At 41.1% G+C, this 22,072-nt stretch overlaps 2 protein-coding genes across 3 annotated transcripts; one reads left to right on the top strand and one right to left on the bottom strand.

Moving 5' to 3' along the window:
- Window positions 1-3,589: 3,589 nt before the first annotated feature.
- On the top strand, window positions 3,590-4,258 carry LOC306919823 (charged multivesicular body protein 2a-like; the record flags this gene model as incomplete). Its single annotated transcript, XM_079496373.1, has 1 exon — window positions 3,590-4,258. The coding sequence occupies one exon, from the start codon at window positions 3,590-3,592 to the stop codon at window positions 4,256-4,258; it is 669 nt and encodes a 222-aa protein (XP_079352499.1).
- A 5,370-nt stretch (window positions 4,259-9,628) lies between these two features.
- gtf2f2a (general transcription factor IIF, polypeptide 2a) lies at window positions 9,629-18,963 on the bottom strand. 2 transcript variants are annotated; one of them, XM_079496834.1, is made up of 9 exons: window positions 18,780-18,963; window positions 17,629-17,702; window positions 17,468-17,486; window positions 16,247-16,388; window positions 13,556-13,600; window positions 12,595-12,676; window positions 10,996-11,095; window positions 10,708-10,851; window positions 9,629-10,032 (listed from the first exon to the last, which is right to left on the bottom strand). In XM_079496834.1, exons 1-9 carry the CDS (start codon window positions 18,843-18,845, stop codon window positions 9,910-9,912), a joined length of 795 nt encoding a protein of 264 aa, XP_079352960.1. In that variant the 5' UTR covers window positions 18,846-18,963; the 3' UTR covers window positions 9,629-9,909. The 2 variants fall into 2 exon arrangements, with proteins under 2 accessions (XP_079352960.1, XP_079352961.1); XM_079496835.1 differs by lacking the exon at window positions 13,556-13,600 and having other exon boundaries at window positions 18,780-18,961.
- Between the last annotated feature and the right edge of the window lie 3,109 nt (window positions 18,964-22,072).

Below are 22,072 nucleotides of genomic sequence, written 5' to 3'. Positions count from 1 at the left end.
ATGTTCCGTCTGTCAAAATCATCCTCATAGTGTAGTTGTGTACTTCAATTATGCAGGCATAACATCTCCTTCTTTGTTCCAGGTTTTCAGACAGATGGGGGATGAATCAGCATCAGCCCAGCTGAGAAACCTGATGGTACAACTTCTGCAGAAATCTCTCTCCAACAAGGAGAGGTATACTGTATCTGGTATAATGAATGAGTAAGGACAGAAGCATATTACACATTGTTATAGTCCTTAAGATAAACATGCTGCATCCTTGACAGTCTGGACCTTCTTTTGTGGGGAAACAGATTTTATTATTTGAGATGCAAAATTAATGTCCCTGCGCTTTCTGCTGACCAATTTACAGTGGGTTTTCAGATTGAATAAGGGACAATATTGTTATTGGTAAAGGCAAAGGTCAGTTGAAGTCCAAGTGGTGGAATGTGTTTTTGTGTGTATACAGTTGCTTTTTCCTGATATTAAAGGATGACTTCAACCATTTTCAATCTGTCATAATAATATGGTACCATTTTTGTCTACCCCTATCTGTGTTTCAGAGGAGGTAGCAACCTCACGTCATGGAAAGCCTGGTATTCTTAATTCCTTTCCAAACTCCAGTCCATAGACTTGGCTTCCACTCTGTTTGTTTAAAGTGCTCTAAACAAACATTTAAAGAGTCCATAGTATTGGTCAACGGTTTCCATATATGATGTAATTCTGAAAGCCAGGCCATTGACTTGGCCTGAAAGTATACGGAACAAAATTCATCATAAAAAGTCCATAGACTTGGCCGAACACATGATGTCACGGGCGGAACAGAAGAAGCCAGATGTTGGAGGGGATAGTGCCCCTCAGAAATAACACTAATGTGAAGTGAGGGGCGCCCACTGTGCCTGCCACACGACATCACTGCTTAAAGCAAACAAAGTGCATAGGCTGCCACGTTGGAGGGGCTAGTGCCCCTAAAAAAATGATTATACCAAACTAAACCAATTTTAAACTAGGGGAATCATGAAATCATTTTGTTCCATAATGATTTCACTGCTGGCTGCACCTGCACTACACCTTGAAAATATAAAATCTATTAAAGAGATCTTCAAGTAGGAAACACATTATTATTTGAGATCAGATTGAATAAGGGACAATATTTGTTATTGAAATCCAAGTGGTGAAATGTGTTTTTGTGTGTATGCATTTAAGTTGTTGCTGTTTCCTGACATTAAAGGATGTACTTCAACCGTTTTCAATCTGTCATACTCATGTCATTATAATAAATATGGTACCATTTGTGTCTACCCCTATCTGTGTCTTGGCTGCCACTCTGTTAAGTGCTAAACAAACATTAAAAAAGTAAAAATAAAAATCCCTAGACTCCTTCCAAACCATTCTCAAAGAGCACTTATGGCCGGCTGCACTTACGGTGGTGCACACCACTCCAATAACTGGCCGTGTGCGATTTTTACATCAGTGTTTGCCAATATTCCCACAAGGATGCATTTGTATGAATCATCGTACTTGCGCCATGCCTCTGCGTACGTGCGTGCGTGTGTGTGTACGTGTGTGTACGGTTGTAATGCACGTAACTTGAGAACCGTTTGACCCACCGACTTCACATTCGACACACGCGTTCCACACCCCCACAGGGAGTGCAGTGCCAGGTATCGAGTCGGCCTAATGAGGCCAACTCCTTTCACCTGGGCCAGGCTCTGCTAGTGGCCTAATGAGGCCAACTCCTTTCACCTGTACAATTTCCAGCCTCTGCCTCAGCCAATTGAGGCTCAACCAATCTCTGCCAGGGCCGAATTGATTGCCAAGTACACTTTTCAGTTTGCAGTCTTCACACACAGGCACATACACAGATCTCCATGTGGGACACCGGCTGACAGTTAAAACGGGTGCTATGACAACATATATCATTAGGTTCCCAAGTTGCATCGTTCCCAAGTAGGCCGGTGGCTGACTGACGTACAGGTCTAGTGTGTTAAATTGACAGTTGTTTGAAAGGAAAGAAAAAATTAAAAAGGACCATCAACATTTAACGTCTGTGAAACTTATAATAACGAATAACCATATAAATCCACAATTTATTCTGACCCCTCCCCGAAAAGGCCTATCTGTCCTGAACCCTTATCCATCATTTATAGATTATGGATAATTAGTGTGGAATTATGGTTATTCGTCTCAACTGCTCAATTGTTGGAAGAAAGAAGGAAGGGAAGGCAGGAAGTAAGGGAGAACCCAACCCAGGTTAGGTTTGGAAATAAAGCAAGAGAAGCGAAGTTGAGATGGTTTGGAAAGGCACAATGAGTGCTACATGATTGGGAGACGGATGCTGAAGAGTTAACTTCCAGGTCAGAGTAGAGGAAGGCCAAAGTGGAGGTTTATGGGTACCTCAAGACAACATGCAGGTGGCAGACACAGAAAACAGAACCTGTTCATGCTGGTCATGGCTTTTCATCGCCTGTGTCATGCTGTCATTGGATTTAAGATGTGGCATGGCAACCCCGATGGGAATAAGCCGAGAGTAATATAAAAATCACACCTGTGTGAACTGAGTGGTGTAAGGTCTTATATAGACTGATCAGCTGTGGTCTGACGTAATGTCTGACGTAATGAAATCACACCCGTGTGAACTGGGTGACCATAGCAACCATGCTCATTTTTTGGTACGAACAGACACGTAAACTAACAAAGCTGAAATCACACCCGGGTGAACTGGGTGACCATAGCAACCATGCTCATTTATGGTACGAACAGACACGTAAACTAACAAAGCCAGTTGTAGGAGTGGTTTACACCACTCAAAAATCACACCCGTGTGAACTGAGTGGTGTAAGGTATTATATAGCCTGATCAGCTGTGGTCTGACGTAATGTCTGACGTAATGAAATCAGCATCAACCAATCAGCATCAACCATGCTCATTTTTTGGTACGAACAGACACCTAGACTAATAATGAAATCTCACCCGTGTGAACTGGGTGACCATAGCAACCATGCTCATTTTTTGAGTGGTGTAAACCACTCCTACAACTGGCTTTGTTAGTTTACGTGTCTGTCTGTCTGTGTGTCTGTCCGTACCAAAAAATGAGCATGGTTGCTATGGTCACCCAGTTCACACGGGTGTGGCTTTGTTAGTCTACGTGTCTGTTTGTACCAAAAAATGAGCATGGTTGATGCTGATAGGTTGATGCTGATTTCATTACGTCAGACATTACGTCAGACCACAGCTGATCAGTCTATATAAAAACTTACACCACTCAGTTCACACGGGTGTGATTTTTTTTGGTACGGACAGACACGTAAACTAACAAAGCCAGTTGTAGGAGTGGTTTACACCACTCAAAAGGAACAACCTTCATCATTCCCTACATGCATCAGACACCGTCCTAACTCTGTAGTGATGAACTTTCACATCATCATGTAGTGATGTCATCATGTATTGACATCACAATGTCATTTGTAAGCGATATATCTAGTCGGTGCCATAAATAAGTTGTTTCCAACCCTTTGGCTTTGAGTTTTGAATAGTGATTTTTGTAGGGTTTAAATCAGTAAAGAGTCATCATCTTTAAAAGCCATCACCACCCGACAGACTCCCTTACATGATGGAGTTCCTGTTTGGGAAGAGAAAGACCCCAGAGAAAGTACTTAAGCAGAACCAGCGGGCACTTACCCGAGCCATGAGAGATCTGGACAGAGAACGACAAAGGCTGGAGGAGCAGGAGAAGAAAATCATTTCTGATATTAAGAGGATGTCTAAACAGGGACAAATGGATGTAGTCAAGATCATGGCCATGGACTTGGTTCGTACACGGCGCTACATCAAGAAGTTATACCTTTTGAGAGCAAATATACAAGCAGTCTGTCTCAAGATTCAGACTCTTAAGTCTAACAACTGCATGACGCAGGCAATGAAAGGCATCACCAAAGCCATGGCCAGCATGAACAGACAGCTCAACATGCCTCAGATTCAAAAGATCATGATGGAGTTTGAACGACAGAGTGAAATCATGGACATGAAGGAGGACATGATAAATGACGCAATGGATGATGCTATGGGTGATGAGAATGACGAAGAAAACAGTGAAACCATCGTGTCCCAAGTGATGGACGAATTGGGTCTCAGTCTGACAGATCAGCTATCGAACATACCGGCCACGGGAAGAAGCCTATTAGAGGCAGGAAATAAGAAGGCCGAACCCCAGGCTGCTCTTGTAGACGCTGACGCTGACCTGGAGGAGCGACTGAACAAACTCAGGAGAGATTATTGAATCCTCAGACAGCTGCTGCAGCAAATACATTGTGATCAAAATGTATTTGGGACTAAAAAGATGTGTATTAGTATTTTGATCAAGTTACAGTATCATTACTAGGCATGTAACGGTATGAGATTTTACAGTACGGTATCAAACACAATACTGTATACCGCGGTATTTCAAAGTGTAACAATTTTTGGGGCATTTTATTTTTTTGACTCTGATTATAAGATGACCCCCATTTTTCAAGACTCATTTGTGGAAAAAGAACATTGGATGTCATTGATAGTCTAGTCCCTGATTATAATACGACCCTGTTTTTTTAGGATATTTCCATTGGAAGAGAACGTAGTCTTATATTCAGTCCAATAGGGTATATTGTTTGTAGAGAACTTCTGTGAAGAGCTAAAGTATGTTTGTACTGACCCAAACATTCTAAAGTATGTTTGTACTGACCCAAACATTCTAAAGTATGTTTGTACTGACCCAAACATTCTCAAGTATGTTTGTACTGACCCAAACATTCTAAAGTATGTTTGTACTGACCCAAACATTCTCAAGTATGTTTGTACTGACCCAAACATTCTCAAGTATGTTTGTACTGACCCAAACATTCTACAGTATGTTTGTACTGACCCAAACATTCTAAAGTATGTTTGTACTGACCCAAACATTCTCAAGTATGTTTGTACTGACCCAAACAAACATTCTAAAGTATGTTTGTACTGACCCAAACATTCTAAAGTATGTTTGTACTGACCCAAACATTCTAAAGTATGTTGGTACTGACCCAAACATTCTAAAGTATGTTGGTACTGACCCAAACATTCTAAAGTATGTTTGTACTGACCCAAACATTCTAAAGTATGTTGGTACTGACCCAAACATTCTCAAGTATGTTTGTACTGACCCAAACATTCTCAAGTATGTTTGTACTGACCCAAACATTCTACAGTATGTTTGTACTGACCCAAACATTCTAAAGTATGTTTGTACTGACCCAAACATTCTCAAGTATGTTTGTACTGACCCAAACATTCTCAAGTATGTTTGTACTGACCCAAACATTCTACAGTATGTTTGTACTGACCCAAACATTCTCAAGTATGTTTGTACTGACCCAAACATTCTAAAGTATGTTTGTACTGACCCAAACATTCTCAAGTATGTTTGTACTGACCCAAACATTCTCAAGTATGTTTGTACTGACCCAAACATTCTCAAGTATGTTTGTACTGACCCAAACATTCTAAAGTATGTTTGTACTGACCCAAACATTCTACAATATGAATATAATAGTACAATTATGGTTGTGCTTTCGCATGACGTCACTGCCATGCATGCACCAAAAAAACTGATCTACAAATGAGCAAAACATTGCGACGTGTTCGATGCGCAGCATATGCACATATTCAAATAAATATTTACATACCGTGAGCACAGTATCAATACCGTCGCTGTTTATTATGGTATACCATACAGTATATGGTGTGCGAGCGCTGCTGCTGACTCAGCACCATTCAAATTGCATTTAATAATATCTAATGTACTGTATTTCAAAATCAAACAATCTAGGATTGAGTCAACATGTTTCTGAAAATGTTGATATTTTATTGGTTGTTTGGGTTAAAAAAAGTTCTAGTACGTATTTGCCGAAACGTACAGTGACAAAGATTTCTCTGCATGACACCAACCCAGGCTACATTATAGACGAATCTGTGGAGCAGTGCCCTGTAGACCAGGTGTAGGCAATCAATGCTGGGGTGTCAAGCTGCGCTGAATGTGACACCGCAGCTATGACTGCGCCAAGGGCAGCATGCGTGGATCTGACCATCAGCCAAATACTGTGGTTTTGACCAAGTCTTAACGACATACCAAACCTCTGGCAAACCTATTGTGCACACTAGCAGTAGTAGCAAGCCGGTGTTCGTGTGGGGGGCTGGGGCCCAACGACTTTTCCAGAACGGACGCCTAGATTATTTTACATTTCCAAATGGAACATCCGCTTTTGAAAGGTGAAGAGTATTACACAGTAGTGGCTGATTACCTGCTGTCTTTATTGTTTTGATGTACACACAGCAGGCTCATCAGCATGGCAGGAGCTGTCACAGAGATAAACCCAGACTAGAGAATTGGATAATTCTGAACTATAATCTTTTTCACTCTTTTTGGGTTGGACTGACACCTTGTTTTCTATTGGGCTGTGTGATGTCTATAATTCTGTTAAGTCCATTCATTCCTACAAAGCCCTGATCTCTTGCGAAACACCTTCAATTTCTTTACCATATGGAATCTGGCTTGAGTATGTTATTTTTTAGCCCCTCCTATGTCCAGCTTTGAGGGTGTGTGTAAACACAAACATTGAAGGCCATTGATAATGAATTGACAGTTTTGAGTGTTTGTCCCAACACAAACATTGAATGCCATTGAAAATGAATGTTTGTGTAAACACAAACATTACGTAAACACAAACATGAAGACGAAGGTGAGGACGGAAATTGTGATTGGCTGGAATGAGATGACGTATTATGATTTATGATAAGAGTGCCCCTCACTTCATACGGGTGTGATTTTTTACTTTTTCATAGATTTTGGATAGACTACTCGTACAGTATACCTTGTGTGCCAAGGAAACAAGCAGAAGACAATATTTCAGTCAATTCAGTCGCTAATAAAACTTGATTCAGGTTATGCGGTTTGTAACCGCCAGTGTCACTTAATACCCGTTATGACATTTATATGTAAACTTATCATATTTTTGGTGTGTTCTGTTATTCTGTATGGGTGTGTCACATATTGTGTTATTTGATTTACTGTATACCCTGAAATCTTGAATAAACAAAACTGAAGAAAAGAAATTGCAGGTGCTAATAATTAATTTATAATATAAAGCACTTTCAGGGTTGCACTTCAATAAAAAAAGTTTCAATTAATTTATAAAATAAATGCATTTCCTTGGGCAGAAGACTAGAGGGAATATTGCATAGGCCTATATTAAATTGAATTACATAGTTCAATGGAATAAAGGCCTTGTGTCACCACCAGGATTTCTGCACTAGCCACTGCCTTCACAGGGCTGATCTGGAAGTTGGATACAGTACCTGAATGCTAGGTTTTACATAAAAATATAAAGAAGAAAACAGGATTGCGGCTCTAAAGGGCCAAAACAGCTAGTGATTTCCGTTACGGACCTGATAACACAGGTCCCCATAGGACTTTTGGCAAGCAGCTACAGTAAAATAGATTATTGAAATTCAAAAGGCAATGTTTATAGCCATTGAGTCAGCAATAACTTCTTGAGTTCAGTCTGGAAATTCTATTTTATTTAGTTGTCATAGGCTGGATCTATGAACTGGGCCCTGTGCAAATGTATATATTTATATAAGTATCCTTAAGTATAATTTTAACAGCCATGCTTGCTGGCCATCTCCTCCTCTTAGTGTGAAACCTTATGTTGTAATCCTATAGTGTAGTGGAGGGGAATAAAAGGATTCTCAGTGTCCAGTCTGGTCCCTTTTTGAGGGGCGCTAGCCCCTCCTATATACAGCTTTTGTCCTCACACATCTCAATATTTGCCAAAATATTAGGTCAAATGTCTGCCAAATATGATGTCATTTGATTGCCAATGAAGGGAAAATTTACGTCATATGTAGACGAGCAAATCGGCTAACCAATCACATAAATTCAGTTCAATGAAAGGGGAAATTAGGTCATATGTGCCTCAAATATGACCATGTCCAGTTGTCCACACACATCTCATATTTGCCATTGACAATGAAGAGAAATTAGGTCATGTCTGCCAAATATGACGAGCAAATCGGCTAACCAAAAATATAAATTCAGTTGTTCATGAGATGATGTTTGATGATAAGAGCGCCCCTCACTTCACAAGGGTGTGATTTATTTTTTTGTATAAACAATTTTACAATTAATTATTTTTAGACATGATTTTACACAGGGTTTTAACATCAATTAGAAACTTTACCTGGCTCAAAATGAACAAACCTAAAAATATAGCCAAATCTGGCATACCATCTCCTACAGTGTTTGATCACATTCACTGCCATTGACAAGATATCGTCAATTGAAACCCAACAGTTCACTGCTATGGACGAGATCATCATTTCAGGGTTTTCATTGATCACGTTAGACTTCTAGAGGGCACTGGAACGCCAACGTATGAATAGTTCAAGATTGCTAGACCGATAAAATCAGAGATGAACGGGAAGTGAAAACTGTCTCATCGGCCTCAATGTAAACAAAAATCACACCTGTGTGAAGTGAGTGGTGCCACTCCATGTGGGGGTCCCCAGGAGGTCCCCAGAACTTCCAGACCCACAGGAACAAGCCCAGGATGCCGGGCCGGTTCTGGTGAGCTGCCCCGCATCCAAAACGGTCGAGAAATGACAGTTACCGCGTGGGGGTCCCCGGAACATCCAGACCCCCAGGAACACGCCCAGGGGGGCGGGCCGGTTCCGGCAAGCCGCCCCGCGTCCAAAATGGTTGAGAAATGACAGAGGGGGTCCCTCTACTGTACTGTAACTATACTGTACTGTCACACCCAAAATCATCATGCAGTTAATGTGTGTATTAGGCTGCACAACAGTGACACTTGGTGATGAAAACCAACCAAACGCTATTTTCGTGCTCGGACACAGCATTCATCCCATATTATTTTCCCAGATTGCGTTATTTTTGAGTGGTGCAAACCACTCCAATAACCAGCTTTGTCTGTATGTACCTGTACGTGGGGCCACGTAGGGGTGAGCATGGTTGCTATGGTTAGTGTGTGACGTCACTGCACCACTCAGTTCACACGGGTGTGATTTTTTTACCAGATGATTGTGGTTACAATATTTATTTTCCGGATGAAAGATAAAACGATAGTCCGTAACTACACTACACACCTCGGGTCACGTGGACCTTCAAAATAAGGGTTTTCACAGAAGAAAAACCTGATGTTTTGTTTAATTTATAGGATTTACGAGGTAGCCGTCTTTCGGGTCAATTTGAGAAGTAGCCTAAACTATTATCTAGTGAGTTAACACCTTATAAAGAAGCAGAGATAGAGATTATATATAGCTAGTATTTTGTGGCTAATCCATTTCACCCCCTCTCAGGGATCCACCACGTTGACAGTAGTCTACAGTGCAATAGTATATTCTAATACAGTGGTATTAATTCAATTCAAGGGGTTATTTGGCAGGGGGAACATACTGGACATTTGAAAAGCCATAGCGAGTGTCAAATAAAAATAAGAAATGTATTATCTGTCAGACAGCTCCAACAGAATAATCAGTTTCCATTTCATTCAAACTAATTAGGTATAGGTCAATTGTTTCCATTATTCTCTAAAATGCTTTAGTAACAAAGCAAACTAGTGTCTTCAGTATGTAAACAATTTTAATCAAACATTTTATTCATTGAAAACAATTAAATTTTAAGTTGATCATACAGAACCTCATAAAAATGTATCAACAAAAAACATTACCAAATATTGTGTTAAAACATCTAGAAAGAATTGCCATCCATAAAGGTGCAAGCAAACATAATATACACATACTCATAAAACTTGGAAGAAAAATACCAACATATGAACAAATTGTACATTAAAACATACATATTTGATGGAATTGCTATCCCTAAAGGTGGTGAAGACAAAGCTATTATTCATCCATCTTTTCATCGCCTTGGTAATGTCTGTACTCAGGCCTGAGTTCCCAGGTGTTTTTGTGCGTTCCCTTCACATTGTAGATGCCTATGTCATGCAGGATTTCCTTCAAGTAATTCTGGAAGAAGACACATTTGCTAGTGAGGAGGAGGGTCTACTAATGCCGATTGTTTTATCCAATCCATTATAGCCTATATAGGATGCACTATATGGAGCGCTTCATGCATTATGGTAACTTGCATACTTTATTTATACTAAATGATGTTGTACAGTCTCGCATAGCCTGTTGATCAGATATCTGGGGAAATCTAAATTAAATTAATGTCTTGGACGCCAAGAAAACCAGCGGCAACAAACCTATGCTCGCCGCTTTGAAAACCAATCCTGATACCATTCCATGAAGGACTACCGTAAAGTATTTGGGGTTCTGTGAAGCTGTTATTTAGCCCCTCCTATATTCAGCTATTAGTGTAGATTTCGTCTTACACAAAGATTAAATTCCCATTGACAATGAATGGAGAATGTACGTCATGTGGACGAGCAAATCGACATGTTACGTCACGAAGATGTACGATGATAAGAGCGGCCCTCCCTTCACACAGGTGTGATTTTATCATTTCTAAATAGTTTCCATCTAGTTTTAGCCCAGATGTGACCACACATACCAGTAGGCAAAGATCTGATCATGTTGCTACCTGCTCCGTGACAAAACATTAACTTTGAATCCAAGGTTTTCAGAGCCAATGACATTAAGAGCTGAGTGAATGAAGCCAGTGTCAGTCGTTATCCTTACCACAGGCTGCTTGGTGATGTCCACCAGGTCTTTGATGTTGTAGAATTGGTGCTTTTCAAAGGCAGAGAACAACATGTCCAGTACTTGCTGCTTGTCAGCCCTGGCTCTTTTACCCTCCTCCTTCTTCTTCTTGTCATATTCACGCTTTAGGACAAAAATAAAATTAAAAAACAAACAGCTTTGGTAAAAGATGTCTTTCTCACAGATATACCAAGTATGTCAAGTGCCCTGCAGTAACCTGTGAAACAAGACAGTTTGGGATGTACAATAGGAGGCAATCTTTCTTACATTGTAAGCATGGTTGGCTACAGGTTTGTAATTGTTGGTGACAGCTTTGTCCAACTGCTGAGACAGCCTCACAGGCTTGGAGGACTCTTCAATTTGTATCCTGTCAAATGACAAAATCACACTCATTTCCGTTCACAGTATTGATCTGTGCCAGTGACATTCCTTTTAACCCATTTAGACCCGACGTCGAAATTAAGAAAAAAGTCTTCTGAAAGAATATATATTCAAAGGTTTGTGCCACATTTTCACGATTTTTCAAAAATAGCAGACCTACAAGCTTGTAGCGCGCCACTCGGTGGCGCGCTATGAGCTTGTAGATCTGCTATTTTTCAAGAGCTAAAGTATAACATAACGCTTAGTTAAAACACCAAAAGGGGTTCCCGCTGGTTCAACATTCAATATGAGACGATATTTTATAAATGCAATAGATTCAGGCATAAAAATCTATTCATATTAAACGTTAAAAAAAGTGCCTGACTTAACACAATTTGTGCCCAAGACGTCTTTAGAATTATCCCATGGTGTGCCCAAGACGTCTGTACACGTCTTAGGAAAAAAAGGTTGCAGGTGATAATTTGCTATCAAAATGGATATTGATATTACTAAATGAATAGATCACAATGCTTTCAGCATTAAAACGACACAATGGACTTTGGTTGTTACAGAGGAGTTTGAGGAGTTATTGTTTCACAACCTAAATCAAGATACCATAGCAGGTATTGAAATCAAAGTCAACATGCTGGTATTGTGACCCACACCACTAAACATTGTACAAAAACAACAAAAACTCAGTACGATGTAAAGTGTATTTATACTTCGCTTACCAGCACACAATACCCCACAGACTCTGAACTTGATTTTGTGATCATTTGGGTGATTTTGGTGAGCCACACCGTCGTACTATGGAGCATAAATCAGGCTTTCCACTTATGTTGCACACTGCCCCTTAGTCTGCCTGCCTTTTATGCGGTTAAGATTCAGGGTTAACGGCCTGGGCCGTGCCTCAGCGGTCCAGGCACCTTGGCCGGTAGTCCAAGTCTGGCAGTGTGCCGCGGGGTTCGACTCCCGATCCCGACGGCCTTCACTGCATGTCACTCCCCCATCTCTCTCCCCCATTTCCTGTCAGCCTACTTTCTGATCCCTCTATAAAAAATATATAAAATAAAGGCGAAAGCCGCAAAACATTCTGGGTTAACTCCACCCACTTTGCCATTTTCCAGCCTACAAGTTTGACATGTATAAGAAATGCCAGTCTGTAGTTCTTAAGTTTGCTTGTCGATGACGCTGGTGTGTAGACTGTCACTGTACTGCCACTTTGACTCTAATTTAGCTATGAGTCTATGGTGCCATTAGTCACAGTTAGAAAATGTTCTGGTGGTCTGATCTCCACCTTGATATCCCCTCACGTCAAAACAGTTCTCAATGTTTACAACTTGACTTGATAAGAAGTGGACATATCCTTATGTGGGGGGAGAGAGAGAGAAAACACCACAAGACAGAGTTTTCTGAATGAGTAACAATGTGAGGTTCATCTGTTTGGTGTGTGTGCACGCACGCACGCACGCACGCACACACACGTGTTTCCATCGCATTACTTACCTCTTCAACTTCATGTAGTTTTCACTGGCAGCTGGTCTGCATTCTGCTTTCTGCACCACCACTCCCTCCAGAGCTATTTTATCTACAGCAGATGAGATTTAATCAAAACACAATTTAATACACACTGCAAATGTATACATGTTCCTTTCCCATTAATTTTCAATCCATATCTTTATAAAAACAGATGGTAACAACTCAAGATACTTTCACAAACCTTGCTGTTTATATGAATCCTGTGCAATTCACTCAATGCTGCACCTTTTCTGTATTTCTTGAATTCCAATAAATTGATCTACACGTGAACATTCCTTTAACCAACACTGCACCACAACAGCAGCTTACCAAAAACTTGCATCTAAGCAAACATCAGCAAGCTGAGCTACACTCTGAGTCTGAAATACCTTGACCCTTTTTTTGACCACAGCCTTTCCAACCTCTACTAGACTCACAACTCAGTCTCTAAACGCTTTGCTCAACGGAGACATAGCACAATATCCCAGCTTCTGTTGCTAAAACTGGTGACTGGAAACTTTTTTTTTTACACTGCATTGCATAAAACAGCCTTTATGGCAGTCCTTCATATTGGTGCGGTGACATGATTCATTTCCAAATCAGCAGGCATAGCTTTGTTACCAGCACTTTGCATGGGAGTTCCAGTAACTACCTTGCATTTAAAAGATCCCTGGCCTAGACTTATCGGTAGGCGGAGATCTCAAATCGTCTGGCACCAATCCTCTACACAAGACCACAGGAACTACATGTAATTCCAGAGATCTTTGCCAACAGAAAAGAGGCCCTAACTTAGCAGACACGTTGCCTCCCTGAGTGGATAATTCTGATCCTATGGCACAAAGCCAAAGGGAACCACATTCCCAAAAACATGAAAACGAGACCCACATCCTGTATGTTTCCCATTGATGCAACTCTGAGACCCTCTGGGGATTTAGACGGAGGAACTCACCTGGACCTGCCCCCGCCCCCGAACCCGAGCTCTCTTCTGATTGGCCTACAGGAAGGGAGGGAGGGATGGTGAAATGACAGCAGAGAGATGGAAGACGGAAGGAGGGGGGGGGGGGTCGAACAATAAGAACCTCACCCAAAGGGTTTAGTCATCCGTCAATCGCAGATGAGACGATTGATGATACACGGAGCTGCTTCTCCGTGTATACTATCCACAAACTTATGAGCACGATCGTGCACATGAGCAAGCAAGCATGCGCTCACACACAAGCGAGCACAGAGACACTCCACCAACCAACATTTAAACACATACACACCAGCGCACACGACACTCAAAAGGTGTGCCACTAGGAGCACAATACAAACAGGAACAGCACAAGCTCAAGTAGCGTCCATCATTTAAAAAAGGATTGAATAGAATTCATAATAATCCAAGGACAAGAGTGTTGCGGCACATTCAAAGACCTCCATGCACACACACATTAAAGCAACTCTACAAAGATTGAGCCAGATTTGTGTTGATTGACAGGTCTATGTTAACAAGGTCCAAATCACACACAAAAGATCCCAACTTTTCAAAAGGCAGCTTGCAAAAATGGTCTGTGATCATATATTGGCAATGAACTGAAAACCCCAAGAGAGAGAGAGAGAATAACAAAAAGTAGGCTAATAGCAATAAGATTAAATAGGAATCAGGTACACATTCACATCGGAGCAGTAATTTATACATAATAAGCAGACCTGCCAACCTTGGGATATTGACATGAGTACCACCATGCACAGCAAGGCAATTTTTTGTGGCAGGGGGTCCCACATGCCTTTTTTGGGGGAGGGGGTGGGATGTTATATAGAAGATTTCACACCTGAAATGTAGTACATTGCACTAATGGAGAATTATTATACTGTTTATACAGTGTATATATCTATACAACAACGTTGATAAAAAATAAAAGTCTGTTCGCTCGCTGGCTGTAGATAAGACGTACGTAATTTAACTTTGGCAGTGGAACCTAATGGACACACTCGTTCAGACAAGATGACTTGGTTCAATATATTTTTTTTAACATAATTCCTGCTAATACTATGTCATTTATAAGGAGCAAAATTAGTTCCTACTGCTCACTGCTCACACTATACCTTCGACAGGTAGCCTCTGTAGACATTTTTAAAGCACAGCTCAAGACCTACTTCTACACTCTTGCTTTTAGTCGATCTTTTAAATTCCTTGTTATTCATGTCATCACTGCATTGCATTACTGCTATTATTTTAATGTTTTATGCCTTGCCTTTCCTTTCTTCTCCATTGCTCTGTAAAGCACTTTGAGCTGCATTTCATGTCATGAAAGGTGCTATACAAATTAAGTTTTATTATTAATGACTTATCCATGACTACATACAGTATATTATGTTTCAGGGTTATAGTAGACAACGACACACTAAAAGCTAAGAAGAATTAGGCGTGTATTAGAGTGTATTAGAGCCAGATGCACACAAAGAAGCAGAATGGAATGAGTTCTTCCACCTTGTATTGGCAGTTGGCACACAGAACTTACCCCTTAGATGTTTTATGAATAGAACACACAGTTAACCATTAAAGCTACAATCCCAGACTTATTTTAATGAATTAAACATTTGAACCTGTATGGTAGAGTAGGTTCATAAAATATAACACATCAGCAGTCGTCTCCCTACTTTTCCATTGAGAAATGTCGGGTAGTAGTCAGACAGTACTGGTTGACAATGTCAATAAGGTTATTTGAAGAAGACAATGCATTTGATTGGATTTGGATACTAGATGCACCATCATCTTTATTTTAGTTAAGACATCAATGCAATTGCATCTCTGTCAGGAGAGACAACAGACATGCAACCTAGGGATTGTAGCTTTAATTCACGTTATATTATATACCACGAGTTAATACTCATTTGTGATTAGATGGCAATACATGTTGTATACCAGGACACCTCAAACATAGGTCCTGGTCAAAGTTGTGTCACCATTCAAAACTAGATGCTTATCATAGAATAAACTGTACCTACAGTAGAACAACAGTAATACAACGTACTGTATAAGCCGTTTGTTGGACTAAGAATGGTTACCAAGACAACACAGCTTTTGGTAGCTGTTTTTAACTGAATATTTTCAATTATTAAGTCAAAACATAATATATTGTTTTCTTTGATAAGTAGCCATGGTAACGGACACAGTGGAGAGTGAAGGCCCATTCATAGTCTGGATTTTCGGTGGTGAGGTGACCACCGCTCCGGTGGAGAGCTGACCACCGCTCCGGTGGTGAGCTGACCACCACTCCGATGGTGAGGTGACCACCGCTCCAGTGGTGAGCTGACCACCGCTCCAGTGGTGAGGTGAGCACCGCTCCGGTGGTGAGGTGACCACCGCTCCGGTGGTGAGCTGACCACCGGAGCTGAAATAACGTTGAGTGGTGGTGAGTAAAAACAGAGAGAAGGGCTGGGGCGGTGGTTTGTTGTGGTTTCTTCACCGCGGCTCGTGACGTCATGAAGTTCGGTGGTCACCTCACCACCGAAAATTCAGACTATGAATGAGCCTTGACACTCTTCCTTCCATGTCTATTATTTTCCAATATCAGGACACCTCTGAGTTTTGTTGTGACACAGGTGTTGCATCCCAAGGGCGATGTGACACAGGTGTTGCATCCCGAGGGCGGCTCACCTGAGGAAGTTTCAGTGAAGACAGCCAATGTCTGACCCTTGTCCACTGTCTGCATGGTAAATGGATGCTCACGAGGTGCAGACACAGATTTGCCTCCGGCGCAATCAATCTGTGTCAGATCTTCATTCAAAGTGAAAGACACCTGTAAAAGACAAGCATCATACAAAGACCTTGCTTTACTAGATCTTGGCGACTCGAGTTAAAGACTCTTACTCGAGTCGCCACAAAATGGGACTCTAGACTCGACCCCCAGACTCCAGACTCGACTCGACCTCGAGCTCAATGACTCACTGAGTAATTACCGTATTTTTGGACACACATTAATGAGTGAAATGCCCGAAAAAAAATTATCCAATCCCATCCCTTTTCTTTCCCCTCCCGCAGCGCAATTGCACAAATGAACCTCAGCTGAGCAGAGCTCAGTTGATTTCATTCCACAGTGGCGATGCGCACATACTGATACACAATGGAGCCTTTCATCATAACATTTAAATATGAAAACGGCAAAACTAAACACATATGTTTGTGTCCGCATCAGATATCCAACTTTATTTAACTTTGCATTTGTTTAATATGTTGATACGAGGATGGGATAGACTGTGAGGAAACATTTTGAAACATGGGGTTTCATGGATCATGTGCGCTGCAGCTTCTGTTCTGACCTCGTTATTTAACAGTAACACTACGTAATTAACGTTCACTGCATTAACATCAAGTTCCATATATCTTGCCCACGTAATGTTACAGTACCTACAGGCTTATTTGGTTACAAACATGTTTAGTTGTAGCCTATATTTCGTCGCGCATCATCGATTATGTTGTGTCCAAAAGAACAGATCTGCAAGCTGTCAACACGCCATGAAACAGCGTGTCGACAGCTTGTATGTCTGTTATTTTGAGGGGTAGCCAGCCCGACGCAAGTTACGCATTGGAACAAGCCATAGGTTTGAGAGGCTGATTGATGTAAAACGTAAACTTACAGTATTAGATATTCAATATCCCATCTAAAGTTGTCATGACGATATAGCTGTAGCTCTGTTTTGGAACATTGCACGAATAAGATCTCGGGCTCAATGACTCGAGGTCCGTGACTCATGGGCATCTCTGTCGCGTGCACGCACGCACGCAAACACACACGCACGCCTGGATAAATAAGAATCAAGCAACTTTCAATTGGAGACAGGGTGTATCCACATTAAAACAAAATTGACAATCACATACCTCTGCTTTTCCCTGGTTCCTGAAAGAAACAGCAGTCACAAATATTGATTTAAGGTGTAATAATAAGTAGGGTAAGAACAAAACATTGCAATCTAATAATAACAGAACACACATTCTCAAGACAGCAACAGTAGACCGGATCATAGTTCTTCTTCACTTACTTGCCAATTCTTATTTTCCCAACCTCGCCTCTCCCAGGCGCCTTTGCCCATTGTGTAGCCAAATATTTTGGCACCTGCACAATGGAACACAGACATTTTGTAAATGCACTCTTACCAGATATTAAAGGACCACTTCACCACTTTTCAACCTATCTTCATATAATAGGTCCTCACTAATAATCATGATAAAATGGCACGATTTTTTTCTACTCGTCTGTGTCTCATAGGAGGGCTGTGGGCAGTTTAGAAACCGTCCTCCAGTGACATCATAATTAGGCAGATATATATATTTTTTAAATACAAAAATGTTTAGATTGTCATTATCATGAGAACGATGGCTTCCATTTCCTTTAAGGTTTTACATTTGTGCTAATGATAATCACTTTAAAAACACCAGCCCATTGGTTAATTGGATCACATGCTTAGCTACATTGAAATGCAATTACTTTTTTATTTTTTGTTTAATCATGTAGAGTTGCAACACCAGAGTACCACAGACGAAAAACAGTCTAAGTCCACATTTCATTCTGACCCCTCCACGAAAAGGCCTCGTTGTCCTGAACCCTTATCTATCATTTATACATTATGGATCAATAGTGTGGACTTAAGACTGTTTTTCGTCTGTGGCATTGACAGCCCATACATCCAAAAACACCAACATTGCAGCTGTACGGAAAGCTTGAATTACCCTCTTTCCATCTGCAAAGGATTTGTTTAATAAAAATCACTATAGACATATTAGTATGAGCTACTTTCCGTTTAATACAATCAGATGTACTTTTCTGTTTGGTTGGACGTGTGCTGTCGATGTTGTCAATGGTTGGTGTGAACTAGCCTTGGATCAATTAAGATTATACTGTAGGCTATACATGTTATATCTGTGTAATGCAATGTTTATTTCCCAAGCCTTACATATGAAATTCGCATAATTAAAGTCTCTCGAGTCTGACTTTTACTTTCAAAATACATCTATAAGTCTTGCTCCCAGATGCAGGCTAACAATGAACGTACTAGTTCGGATAAACACGAAAACTAACGGAAACGAAACAGCACACATCAAGTGCTTTGGAGCTAAAGCTCGTTGGCTAACGTTATGCTAACGACTAACTTTATGAACATGTATTTGATCTGTCTGAAACAATCACACCTACCTTTACGAGCCATACACCAGTGTTCAGTTTAGCACCAGTTAAATCGACTTCTCCTTTCTCTGACATTCTTTAAAGTTCATCGGAGGCTAAATCAATCAGAAAAGAGAAGCTACACAAATAATGAGCTAACATTGAATGCAATGCTATTATCTCTTCTTCTTCTTCTTCTATTAGGGTTTACGGTTGGCAAACATATTTGTGCATTACCGCCACCTACTGGTTTCTAATCCATATGTATAACTAATTTGGTGCCAATTATTTATAGTGCCCACCCAGTGATCCCGACCCGGTTCATTATAGTCTCTCTAAGACCCAGACCCAGCGGCCTGGGTTTAATATATCCCCTTATATCCTCTATTTTGGATGCAGCCAAGAGATTCCTGAAGATAGTATAGAGTCTATACTATCTTCAGGAATCTCTTGGTTGCATCCAAAATCATCGTGCTCCGTTCTGATTTTACCCAGGGGGCAAACCACCCCTTTTTTTGGATACCTGCATTTGCCATAACATACAAGGTTTTCCACCAGAAATAATATCTATGACCCAGTAGGATCACAACCTACATATGGACACAGAAAAATCATGTCTAGTGGTAATGGCGATGCCCCGCCACAGGATGGCGACATTACACCTGAAAAGAAAAAAAGAGTTGTCAAGCATACTCCTAAACTCAGCCAAAGGATTGGAGATGTTGGTTTAAAAATGTCAAGACAAGAGGATTGGCAGTTAAGGCTGCAAAAGCCAGAGAAACATTGAAGGAACTCATGAAATCAAATGTCAATGCATGCAATGAAATGTAATTTAGATGAAATAATTAATTTGTGTGGTGAAGCAAATGCAGGTTATTCCTCACTGGTGGTTTTGCCATTGCCTGAAGAGGAAATTGAGAGGCAAAATCAGTGGTTTCAACCAAAAAAATATTTTCTGGAGGGTTTCATACATGATGCACAAGTATGGAAGCATAAAGCGGCCAAAATTCAAATGAAATGGCAAATACGATAAGTCAATCGGTATTTTTGTCCTACAAACGTTAAATTCCCATTGACAATGAATGGAGAATTTCCATCACTAGAGCGTCGCCCGTGGAGCCTCTACAGCGGTGCCCGTTGGGCACTGGCCTACTTGGAACGATGCAAGTTGGAAATGCATGCCCCACCCAGATATTATGTCTGTGTCCCTTTTATGCCCATATATGGAGTTCTTTTTCAGGCATGCCCAAATATGGAGTCTATATGCAGACCTCAATGATGTCAGAACAAGCCAGCTCCATACTGTAGTGTAGGCTATATGGACACTGGGCAGGGGCCCTGTCCAGAGCCCGGGCACAGGCCTTTTTGGGGCAGTTCTGGACAACCGTGGGTCCGACCGACTCGACACCGGGCACTGCACTCCAGACGCGTGTGTCGAATTTGAAGTCGGTGGGGCGAACGGTTCTCGAGTTACGTGGATTGATTACAACAGTATTTATAGATATAAGATAGAAGACAAGCAAATCAGAATGTGTCTTACACAAACATTAAATTCCCATTGACATGAATGGAGAATTTACGTCATATGTGGAAGAGGAAATCGGCCATTTCTGTCCGAACTGCAAGATTGCATGGTGTAAGATTCCAAGGAAAAGGAATCAGAGCAGAATAGCAGATACAATGTGAATACCAGTACCACACTTACAAAGGCAAATAGACGCCTCATCAAATTACGTCCACGCATGTGATGCACAGCATCAGAAATCAATGATAAGCCACCTTTTGAATGATAGCATTTAACATGAGTGAAAGAGTTGCACCAGGTGACTAAGAGATGGTGACTCTAATCTATATTGGTCATATGGTGCACCTTAACTCAGTGGTTCCCAAAATGTTTCGTGTCAAGGACCCCCAAATCAACATTTATTAGGCCACGGACCCCCCATTTGAAAACATATGCCAGTGACCCTGATAAGGCAGGATTCTTAAGGCTCTAGCAGTGATTCCGAAACATATTAATTTCATGGACCCCCCAGTTTCACACGCATTATGCTACGGACCCCCGGTTTAATGGCATTTCTATCTGTGGTACCCCAATTTATATTGTAAAACCACTGTTAATTTAACTCTGAGTGTACAAATGGAACAAATGGACCCCTTATGGGTCCATTTGGTTCCTAACTATCTCTAATTGAGCTAGGTACCCCCAGGGGTCCCCGGACCCCACTTTGGGAACCCATGCCTTAACTGATGTGTGCCTATGTTTCCTGTCTGATAAGACAGACTACATCACAAATTAATGACTCTCTGGAACAGTTTATCTCTTTGTCTATCTCTCTCTGTCTGATCTATTCTGTTGTCCTCTCTGCCGTCCTGTCGCCGCTGTCGGCAACATGGGAGGCCAAATGATCAATGGAACAATGACGTACAAATGCGCTCAGCACTTCTCACAGTCACAAGAGAGAGCAGATGATTAGACGAACGCGCATTTCTGCTTTTCACTACAGTTAACGGGTGAGGGGTTGAGGATATTGAGATTATTTAATTCCCTTTGTCTCTCAAATACTGGATGAAGAGGATCCAGTGGAGGGTTGGCAGCAGATATGTTTTGGTGTAAGATTCCAAGGAAAAGGAATCAGGGGAGAATAGCCGATACAATGTGACCACACTTACAAAGGCAAATAGACGCCTCATCAAATTCACGTCCACGCATGTGATGCACGCCATCAGAAATCAAAGGCCTACATTCATAAGGATGAAGCATAAATTAGTTTGGACGTCACACTTTTAATTTTTTCAAAATCATTTCTTCCCATTCATGACATGCCAGCTGATGACAGGGAATATCAGCAGCCTTAATGATCAATGCCATACAGTCAGACATGGAGAGCGAGAGAGCTGAGACCCCGCTTGACCTCTCTCGCTGTCCTGACTGCATCAGGCTGGCCAAAGATCCCGGAGGAGATAGATTACCAATAACTACTTTTTCATATAATTCAAAATGGCGGGTGATCTAAAGGTCAGAGGTCAAAAGTAAGAACACGATACATGTTCGGCATGAGGAGACGCATATACAGTATGTATCAAAGTTTTATTGCAGACGGTCAAACGGTTCATGAGCTATGCTTGTTCAAAGTTAACATTTTCAATTGAGTGCTATAGCGCCACCCTTTGGCCAATGGTTGTGGGCTTCACATCCTCACCGTTTGCTATGGCTCTCTACCATATTGCCAAGTTTCACGAAAATCGACTGTACCGTTCAGCCAGAACTGCTATTTTTGGCAGAAGGAGAAGAAGAAGAAAAAAACAGACAAATACAATAA

Source organism: Electrona antarctica, assembly GCF_951216825.1.
Source record: "Electrona antarctica genome assembly, chromosome: 3".
Lineage (NCBI taxonomy): Eukaryota > Metazoa > Chordata > Actinopteri > Myctophiformes > Myctophidae > Electrona > Electrona antarctica.
Note: the sequence above shows the minus strand (reverse complement) of the source record. Positions and strands in the feature narration are given on the sequence as shown.